The 10,678-nt window shown below is 37.1% G+C and overlaps 1 protein-coding gene across 7 annotated transcripts; it reads left to right on the plus strand.

Annotated features, from left to right (window-relative positions):
- Nucleotides 1-2,162: 2,162 nt before the first annotated feature.
- On the plus strand, nucleotides 2,163-10,456 carry LOC307154228 (uncharacterized protein). 7 transcript variants are annotated; one of them, XR_013820316.1, is made up of 4 exons: nucleotides 2,163-2,325; nucleotides 2,756-2,834; nucleotides 3,122-3,202; nucleotides 10,284-10,456. XR_013820316.1 is itself a non-coding variant. In XM_079898991.1 (4 exons), the coding sequence occupies exons 1-4, from the start codon at nucleotides 2,739-2,741 to the stop codon at nucleotides 3,471-3,473; spliced, it is 384 nt and encodes a 127-aa protein (XP_079755117.1). In that variant the 5' UTR covers nucleotides 2,163-2,738; the 3' UTR covers nucleotides 3,474-3,706. The 7 variants fall into 7 exon arrangements, 1 of the variants encoding a protein (XP_079755117.1); XM_079898991.1 differs by lacking the exon at nucleotides 10,284-10,456 and adding exons at nucleotides 2,958-2,973; nucleotides 3,283-3,706 and having other exon boundaries at nucleotides 2,163-2,834; XR_013820315.1 differs by having other exon boundaries at nucleotides 2,163-2,834.
- Nucleotides 10,457-10,678: the final 222 nt, after the last annotated feature.

A 10,678-nucleotide genomic window follows, 5' to 3' on the forward strand; every position in this document is an offset into this window, starting at 1 on the left:
TGTTCTGACACATATGCCCATCAATTTTGGTGAAGTTCTGAGTTTTCCTTTGGGATTTATAGGCTTTTGAGTGTATTTTGCCACGCCCCTTTTCGTAATGACCCTGTTACAGCCACCCAAATGACAAAGTTCAACTTTTTTTTGATAATTATTGATCTAGAGAGTCCAGAGAATTGTCCTAGACTGGTTTGGTTCCGATCGGGCGAAAAACCAGGGACTAGTTCGCAAAAGTAGGTTTTGGACAAAATTCGACATAGCAGAAAATTTTCCCTGCCTACATCCAAATCGGAGATAGCCATTTTGTCCGCCTTGAGCCAAGGATTCCAACGATATAAGACACTTGATCCTGGGACAAACAGTCTAAGAGTTATGAGCGATTTTGAACTTTTGGTTGCTGTAGCGCCACCTATGGGCCAATCGGGGTCATACTCTGATAGGTTGTCCCCAAATTGAGGCCTACCATCTGACCAGGTTTCAAGTCTCTAGGCCTTACGGTTTGTCCTGCACGATGCGTTTTACGAATCCTTACAATTACAATAGGGTTTCAGCATTTCATGCTTGAACCCCTAATAAGTTTAAATAGGATTTCAATATGTTGGCTCTCTCAAGCCAACTTAATAATAACTAGATGCAAAAGTTCGTCGAGACAAACTTTAAGTTGGCTTGAGAAAGTTTGGACCAGAACGTTTTTTGCTAGGCGGTTGCTAGGGTGTTCTGGGTGGTTGCTAGGCGGTTGCTAGGGTATTCTGGGTGGTTGCTAGGCGATTGCTAGGCTGTTCTGTGTGGTTGCTATGGTGTTGCTAGGCGGTTGCTAAGGTATTCTGGGTGGTTGCTAGGTGGTTGCTAGGGTATTCTGGGTGGTTGCTATGGTGTTGCTAGGCGGTTGCTAGGGTGTTCTGGGTGGTTGTTATGGTGTTGCTAGGATGTTCTGGGTTGTTGCTAGGCAGTTGCTAGGGTGTTGTTAGGCGGTTGCTAGGGTGTTCTGGGTAGTTGCTATGGTGTTGCTAGGCGGTTGCTAAGGTATTCTGGGTGGTTGCTAGGCAGTTGCTAGGGTGTTCTGGGTGGTTGCTAGGCAGTTGCTAGGGTGTTCTGGGTGGTTGTTATGGTGTTGCTAGGGTGTTCTGGGTTGTTGCTAGGCAGTTGCTAGGGTGTTGTTAGGCGGTTGCTAGGGTGTTCTGGGTGGTTGCTAGGCGGTTGCTAGGGTGTTGTTAGGCGGTTGCTATGGTGTTGCTAAGGTATTCTGGGTGGTTGCTAGGCGGTTGCTAGGCGGTTGCTAGGGTGTTCTGGGTGGTTACTATGGTGTTGCTAGGTGGTTGCTAGGGTATTCTGGGTGGTTGCTAGGCAGTTGCTAGGGTGTTCTGGGTGGTTGCCATGGTGTTGCTAGGCGGTTGCTAGGGTGTTCTGGGTGGTTGCTATGGTTGGTAGTTGTCACAGATGGTTACTATGGAGTTTTGATATAGTTGTTTGCATGATCTTGGTATGATTTAGCACTTAACTAATCGCTATTAGCATGTAGCTATTCACTGCTAGCATGTGTAGCATGTTGGAAGTGCTGTTTGCTAGCATGAGTCAAAAGAGCCAAACCTCATCTCTATACGATGTTCTGATACAGAGATATAGGTCTTGCAAAACGGTTGCTAGGGTACTCAAGTTTGGTTGCTATGGTGTTGCTTGGGAGCTGGGAGCTTTAAACGTAAGAAGTTTAAAGTGGTTTGAAGTTTAAAGTAGTTTACAGTAGTTTGAAGTTTATGGCAGGTAGATAGATAAGTTAATAGATAGATAAACACACACACACATACCCCAGGTAGCCAGCAGAATCGGGCCGATCGCGGCTGAGTGTCGGCACACTCGGCTGTGTACTGGCATCGGCTCACCGGAAGTGAGCCAGCTCTGGCCTAGTAATGGTTGCCAGATCTGGCTAGGTTCTGGCTGTGTGTAGCTGGGCCGATTGTGGTTGAGACATGGCGCATTAGGCACATTAAATTATAAAAATGCCACAATTCATAAACTTCAAAATGAGTATTAAATTCATGATTTAAATTTTTTTTTATAATAATAATATTTTTTATATATATATATATATATATATATATATATATATATATATATATATATAAGAATTGTATGTATGTAATGTTCCAATTCTAGATGTTTATGTTTGTAAATGCTGCGTGACTTTGACGTGTTTTAATGCGCGTGCTCGTGAACGTCCGAGACGCTTTTCCAAACACTGGAGCGGCGTAGAGTCGCCATGGAAACGGCGGGCCACCACTGCAACTGACGAGCAGTTAAAACCCTCTCTCGTGGTGTTTTTATTGCTTCCAGGTGAGTTTAGTTTCTTAAATCACACGAATAATACACACAACTGTGCTTGACATTTATCTTATTTGTAATTGACACGCTTCTGTTGAATATTTACTTATAGAAATGCTTTATTGTCTTCGAAAAAAAAATCCGTTAGCATCTCAACTGTTTTCAGAAAAGGTAACGTAGGCTAACTAGCAGCTAGATGAGCTTTTGTTTATGAAAGTTTGGGGTTTAATCACATCTTATATGTAGATTAGATGTTTTTAATAGTTTTGTTAAGGGTTTTGCTTGGAAGTGAGCTAATTTATTTAACATTAACGTATGTATTATTTAACAGAAACGTGCTGTTAATCAGTGACATCACTTACATGGAGCGCTAACGTTAAAATTGTCTGAAACTAGCTCAATGGTAAACAAATATTGATAAACAAATGATCTGTGATTTCAGCAGCAACAAAATAACAACAGAGGGGAAGCTCTACTATTGCAACATTGCTGAAGAAAGCTGCTGCCAGAGAAAGACACAGGTAAACTGAGGAAGCCCATTAAATAACTTTAAATCCATTTTCTCACAATGTTTTTCACCTAACGTTATATCACCATGCATCTGTTTTCTTATTTATTTTATTTGTTTAATTTATTTTAAGAAGGTTTTGACATCCAAACGTAAGTGACACTGTTGGAGCAATATGAATAAGTAAACCTAAAAACATAAATTCTGTTATGCTAATTTAAGAAATTATTTTCTGTATGTTATTCTTTCTATTTTCCTTGCCTTTAAATAAACCTGGCAAGCGGTTTGTTGTGTTCCTAGATCCTTCCATGCTGATGGCCTGCACAATAGCCAGAGTTGGAGCAGATCAACATCTCTATGGCGCTGTGAACCCTATGACTTGTAAGTAAAACTTTCAACTAATGTCAAACATACAGTATTGGTATTAACGGCATGATAACGACACCAAACACACCGCCAAGATGACAACTGCCTTGATAAAGGTGTAGGTGATGGAGTGGCCAGTATGTCTCCAGATCTGAACCCTAATGAGCAACTGTGGGGCTTCCAGAAGCAGAAGGTGGAGAAGCGCCATGTGTCTAACAGCCAGCAGATCTGTGATGTCATTATGGAGGAGTGGAAGAGGATCCCAGCAACAACCTGTGCAGCTTAGTCTTAGTGATGGGAAGTCCGGATAATTTTACTGACTCTTTTGTTTGTTCTCGTTCATCAAAATGAACAAATCTTTTTTTCAAGTCATTTCGTTAATTTAAGGGGCTTTAAATGTTATTCTTTTAAAGGTGCTCTAAGTGATGTTGGGTGTCGTCACTTCTTGTATGAATGTGCTCAGCACCACTGCTCACTATACACAGAATACGCGTGATTTATTACAACTATTATTTATGCATTTAAAGGCCATGTTGCAGGGTTTTTTTTTCATCGAATTTGTGCAGTTTACTTGTTGGTAATAAACATTTAAACTGTTATCCATTGTATTTTATGTTGTTGGGTATCACAAAACGGAATAAAATACGAAAAAGTAGGTACTATCTTACAGCGGCTTGCAATTCTCCTTTCCACCACAATGCATTGCATTACGTCACGTTGGGGAGAGAATTTAATAAAGCCCGCCTTGAGAGCACTGAGAGTGACTAGAGAGACGAGTAACTTAGTAGACGAGACGAGAGTATTCAGATAGCGCAGATTATAGATAAATAGATAAATACATAAATACATAGAAATAGACAGACAGATAGATATAGATAGATAGGCTAGTATAGAGAGAGATAGGCAGACAGACAGATAGCATAACGTTAGCATAGATAGCTAGCAGCTAGATAGATACATAGAAATATATAATAGGTAGATTTACAATGGTGAACTACTGTGTTTGTGCTGAGTGTAAAAACTCTGGATGCTGAGTGAAGCACGTCACATCTGGTCGCGGGGTGAGCTCTATGACGAGTGGATAATGCCTTTTCTAAGTCTACCCTGAAGAAGGCGAAGGAGCAGTCTACCCTTCCGTCGCCGTCAGTCCGTGTCTATTTTTGAATGGGATTGATAGAGACGTCAAACGACAGACCGGCGACGACGTCATGGCGACGTCACAGTAGTAACGTATACTTACGGCGACGTGGCGACGGCGTACGTGAGAAATGTATAAAAAATCATAACGTCTGAACCAGGCACGTCGCCTAATAAGACGCCTGATACACACGTCGTCCCTCAGTACGTCGCCTAATAAGACGCCTGATACACACGTCGTCCCTCAGTACGTCGCCTAATAAGACGCCTGATAAACACGTCGTCCCTCTGTACGTCGCCTAATAAGACGCATGATAAACACGGCTTCCCCAATGTATTTCGCCTTTAAACATTTCAGAGTTTTCCTTAGTAGATGTACTTGTTGTAGGCTATTGCTTTTAGCCTACAGTAAACTAATTTCTCAAAAAGGGCCACTGGTGCTTAATAACTAAGTTTAGCCTATTCAATGTTTGATAAGCTATACAGTCAAAAGTTTTTGAACGGTAAGATATTTTAGACAGTAATATTAAATATTGAAATAGGCTATTTATACAACTATTTGAATATATTTTAAAATGTCATTTATTCCTGCAATCAAAGCTGAATTTTCAGCATCATTACTCCAGTCTTTAATGTCACATGATCCTTCAGGAATCATTGTAATATGATGATTTTATGCTCAAGAAACATTTATGATTATTATCAATGTTAAAAACAATTGTGTACAATTTTGTTTTTACGATTATTTGATTAATAGAAAGTTCAAAACAACAGCAACTATCTGAAATTTGCCAGCACAGAAATAAATTGCATTTTAAAATATATTAAAATAGAAAGGTTTAAATTGTATAAATTTTAAAATGTGAAACAGTTTAAATTGAATAAATATTTCACAATATTATTGTTTTTACTGTATTTTGAATCAAATAAATGAAGCCTTGGCTTGGAGAGCAGAAGAGACTTAAAAAAATCTTACCGTTCAAAAACCGATGTAGCCTAACTATATTGGCTGTTACGTTAGTGTGTAAAAGATTTTTAACATGTTTCAATTTCATTAAGTCCTTATTTCAACATTTCGACATAAGTAGCTCGTTATTTCGACATAATACGTTGTTATTTCGATATAATATCTGTTATTTAGACATAATAATGGGACATTCTATCTGCATTAAGCCACATTAAGCATTCTTATAATGGTTTTCTATGGGAGGAAAATTCTTAACGTGTAATTAAACATCTACTTTTTTGAACATATAGTATAGCCTACTTTATTATGATTTTATATCATAATGATTTATAAATGCAGGCACAATTATCCGTGAACTTGATGAATGTTGCAGATGTTTTATGCGCAAATAAATGCCTTAGTTTGAACTGTGCAAAATTCAGAATTAATTGAATATGCAGCAATTTGTACAAATAGAGAGTCTTTAGACATGTTGTAGCCATTAAATAAGCGCATTTGGTTTCATATTTGTTACAATATTATAATGTTATTTTTTCCCCAATCTATGTTGATAATGAAAAATGAACAGCATGAGTAAGATTGGATGCGCAATAGATCGGGAGACATGCCGACATGCCACTTCATAAGTTTTGTTTTTAGGAAACCTTTCTTTAAAGTGAATTTCGTTTTGTATAAATTGCACCTTAATTTTAAGCATTTTTTCATTAACCAGTTGCCTGGATTTAATAGGCTAAATAAGAAGCAAATAGCAGACAATATAATCAGGCGCCCGCGTGGTCACTTGCATTGCACGTGAACTGGAGCGCATCTCATAACTTAACCAAAACTCAGCGTTTGTATAAAATTGTATTAATTATAAATTGTGAAACAGTTTAAATTGTAAAAATATTTCACAATATCACAGTTTTTCTGTATTTTGAATCAAATAAATGAAGCCTTGGTGAGCAGAAGAGACTTATTTTAAAAATATTTAAAAATCTTATAAAAACCGGTAGTGTAAATATATTGGCTGTTACATTAGTGTGTAAAAAAAATGAACATATATTGAACATCGAAGGCATTCTTTTTTACTATCCCTTAGAGCCCATGCACATTTTTTGCCTTGTTTTCTAGTGATCTCGCCTTTATTCTCTTTAAGTCATTCAACATTTTCTTCAGCATTTAATGACGTGGAGAACAAGGTATTCTGAAAAAAATATGCTTAGTTAAGTTTTATCAATTTATTGTCAAAATATAGTTGTTGGTTTTTTTTGTTACAAAAAAAAGGAAAAACATGGTAACTTATGACCAAAAAGAAGGGCAATTATAATAGATGTGAATTTCTGATGCTCAAGATGGGTTGTCATCTCTGGTCCTCAAGGTCCACTTTCCTGCAGAGTTTAGCTCCAACCCTGATCAGTTCAGAACCCCTGGTTTAGAATTTGCTTTTCTCCTCCTGAGCATTAGAAATTCAAACATCTATTATAATTGAATTTTTGGTATTATAACCCCTGCTCAAACCATTAGAAAATATGAAGGCTGTTATATTAATGTAAAATTTCTCTGAAATGAGCCATTGTGTTTATCTGAGGAAATCCCAAAAATCATATTTTTGAGTGACGTGTAAAAGTCTTCCATAAGTCTTGTATTTTTTATTTTCCAAAGAAGAACGAAAAAGAAATACAGTTGTGGGCAGGGCCGCGGGAAGAGGTTTTAGGTTGGGGGGTGCTGATTTTATTTTTTTATTTTTTTTGGGGGGGGGGGGGGGGATGGGGGGTTCACCACTTTTGAATAAGAAACAATATCAAGACTATAAAACTCGTCAAAAAACGCGCACACACTCAAACCACCTGACTGCACATCACATTTTTGACTTTATTGATTCTGCTTTTATTCGTAATGCAATGGACCGGTCAACGGGACATAAATGAATCCTTAAAGGATGGGACTTTATGGGACATTTGCACAAAAAGAATAAATAACTTACCGTAGCCTATTTTATAAGTCGCTCCGGAGACGCATATCAGTCAAAAAATGCGCCACGAAGAAGAAAAAAACATATTTAGCCTAAGTCGCACTGGACTAAGTTGCATTTTTAAAAAAAATTTATTTCACAAAAAAAAAAAAAAAAAAAAGTTACAGACAGTTCTCCGCTACGGACGTGAGCGCTCTAAAGCGGCACTAAAATAATGTTTTAAAACTTTCACAGAGACCTAAAACTGAAAGCACAAAGCCTGTCTTTAAATTTAATTTCGTTTTGTATTAATTGTATCTTAATTTTAATCAATGTTTCATCAACAAATTTTCTGGATTTAATAAGAAGTAGCTAAATATAGGCTATTAGAAAATAGATAAGGACACGGAGGCGCTGGCGAACCTGAGCTCGTCTCATAAATGAACCGAAACTCAGCATAGGCCTATAAGGTAGCCTATTGCCTCACAAACCTGAGACATATAGATAGCTTGAAATGTCTACTTTTAAGCAGAACAATTCAAAACGAAAGAAAACAGACGGCGCTGCTTATGTAATTCGTGAAATGTGCATTTCTCTCTGGCGCTGCGAAGATCGCGAGTCGTCAACTTCATCTGTCTAGCCGACACTGACATAAAAAAAAGAACTGTTTTATTAGTAAACAATTAAAATGTATCCTGATATATTTAACATATTTGCCTGTTCCTTACAAAACACTGACAGTGGGGTTTTTGACTGGGTTTTTTTTTTTTTTGAGCAGCATGCGGACAAATTTTTTCGACACACACAATATTACATAACACTCTGCGCTAATGTTTTAAAAAGATAATTTAACATATAAATAACCATTTTTAAATAGCCCACTTAAAGTGTTTATTACAAATAAATGACTAAATGCTAAAAATTAATACATTTTAATGAACAAACATATGCGTTGCATTTACAATTGCCACTTCCCGCGGCCCTGGTTGTGGGACAACATAGATCCTTATACATTTAACCCATTGGTACTATTCTGTTCAACAGTTGTTTTTGTGGCAAAAATGGACATTCCTTGAATTATTTTATTCTATGTTTTGGTACTTTTCGGTGCATTTCGGAATATGGACGAAACTTGTGCTGTTGAACTTATTTAGCAACTTAAAAACACGCTAACAACACCAAAAAAATGAACCAATATATTTCTAAGAATGCAAATAGATGTTTGAGGTTTCAAAATGAAACTGTTGGCTATAGCAAAACATTACAGATTAAGTGCAATCAAACACTAGATAAACAATGGTTTGCTCTTGATGTCAAGTGTAACAATTATCGTCAGGCCTCTTGCGCCCTCTGTTGGCATTTGTTATAATAATATACATAAGTTCATTGTTTATATATTTCTTCATGTATTTTAATAGTGTTGTTAAATAAAACAATAAAATTAATTACTTTTAATACTTTATTTGAACCAATTAAATTGCCTCATTTGTAATGTATTTAAGTCATACTAAAGGCTATTGTTCACTTCAGATCTATCTTTCTGACCAAAAAATATATAAATAAAATAGTCGACACTGACAGCCCTAGTTTTGAACATTTGAACACGAACCTACATTGTTTTACATTTTGTGACTAAAAGACTATTTCCCTGTCTTATATTTTTTCATTGTTGATTTCTTGAAAATAATAGGCTATTAAAATACTTTCTTGTCACCTTCTCCTGTAAACAATATCGTGAATAGTTTCATATTGTGTATTCGCCCATTATGGTCAACTGTGTTAATTAAAATTATTACCACCTTCAAAAGTAAAAACTCAGAATGACACATTCCAGAATATTATGTTTATAGATAATTAATTTATCTGTTCAACTTTAAAGTTGTTGTTAATAATTGTGCAAAAAGTTGTGACTTTGATGGTGTGTAATTTGCATAGTCCTCATATCCAGTAGAAAGTGAGTGAATTATAAAAAAAAAAAAAAAATACTATGCCCGTAAACCATTCAGAGATGACATTAATGAGATACACAACTTTGTATACAATACAAAATTTGTATCAAAGATATTTTCAATGTCATCAGAACACAAGAAAAGAATGATTGATTAGAAAGATAACAAAGGAAAGATAAGAAAAGCTAGGGGGAAAATAGATATTAATTTATTGTGATATGACGTTGGAGTCACACGTTGGTGTCACGCGTCTGTGATGAGACGTGCTGTGGTGCGACGTTGGTGTCACGTCTGTGATGAGACGTGCTTTGGTGCGACGTTGGAGTCACACGTTGGTGTCACGCGTCTGTGATGAGACGTGCTGTGGTGCGACGTTGGTGTCACGCGTCTGTGATGCGGCGTACCCCTTCGGTCACGTAAAAGTACACGACTGTCGACTTCGGTAAGTTATCCGTGGCATTATCCACTCGCCATACTATTTCTAGATGACAAAGACGAAGTTTACCAGTAGTACACTATGACAAAGGTTAGCGGTACTTATCTGAACTAACGTCATAATCACTTCAACTAGATATAAAGAAAACGTTGATTTTTCACTATTCAATGACAGTAAAAAAAAAAAAAAAAGCGCCATTAGTGCACTGCTGCTCGTAGACTATTTTTTACAGTCTATGGTAGACTAGCTCCAGTGCTCATTTCTGCGTTGCTAAATGAACTCACCAGGACACTTCACCAACTCTCCATTCATTCTCCTCGGACCATGCATTTAATTATTAAGTATGTATGACATTGTGGTGGCGTTCAAGTGCGTTTAACTCGTAAATACGATCTATACGAGATGGCTTGAACGCACCATAATGCTAGGCTTTCCTCCACTTCTCCCCAACGTGACGTCATCACCGAAATGCATAAAAAAAAACGTTAATACTAAAAACGTAAAAAACTGGTCTTTAAGACCATTTTTATGACATTTTAAAAATGATATACATATCTTGAGTGATTTATGTACCCATTAATCGACAGTGATGGTTAACCTGCAACATGGCCTTTAAGATTGAATTCAGTGTCTGGAGTTATATCCCTTTGTGGTGTGTATTCTTCTAATTTCAGCTCCTGAGTCCATTTTGGGGTGATGGTCAAGACAGAACCAAACGAAAGCTGGACTGTAACCTACTGGCCTATATGACAGACTACACACTGACAACTACTGGCATGGATGCTGCATCACATGTTTTTGAACAAAAACTTTTTTTACCTAGAATTTAAAGTGTGGGGAAGTATTCATCTGGGGCCGGTTGCACCAGCTGTGTGTAAGTTATAACTTAGCCTAGTTTTGACGTAAATGGACACTAAGTTACGACTTGCGCACTTCTAAATATTTTTGCATTGCACCATTAAACTTAGTTGAAGCGTAACTCTACGTATAAACTAAATATTTACGGCAGCCTCCGATCAGGAGTAACGGATGGAATAAAATATCAGACAGACTGAACTGCATCAATAAG

Source organism: Squalius cephalus, assembly GCF_949319135.1.
Source record: "Squalius cephalus genome assembly, contig: scaffold_48, whole genome shotgun sequence".
Classification (NCBI taxonomy): Eukaryota; Metazoa; Chordata; class Actinopteri; order Cypriniformes; family Leuciscidae; genus Squalius; species Squalius cephalus.

What these genes read in the sequence shown, in the direction of transcription:
- LOC307154228 (XM_079898991.1), top strand. Translation starts at nt 2,739, where the DNA reads ATGATCTGTGATTTCAGCAGCAACAAAATAACAACAGAGGGGAAGCTC. An exon ending in CGCTGTGAACCCTATGACTT is followed by an intron (nt 3,203 to 3,282) that starts GTAAGTAAAACT and finishes CACACCGCCAAG; the next exon opens with ATGACAACTGCCTTGATAAA.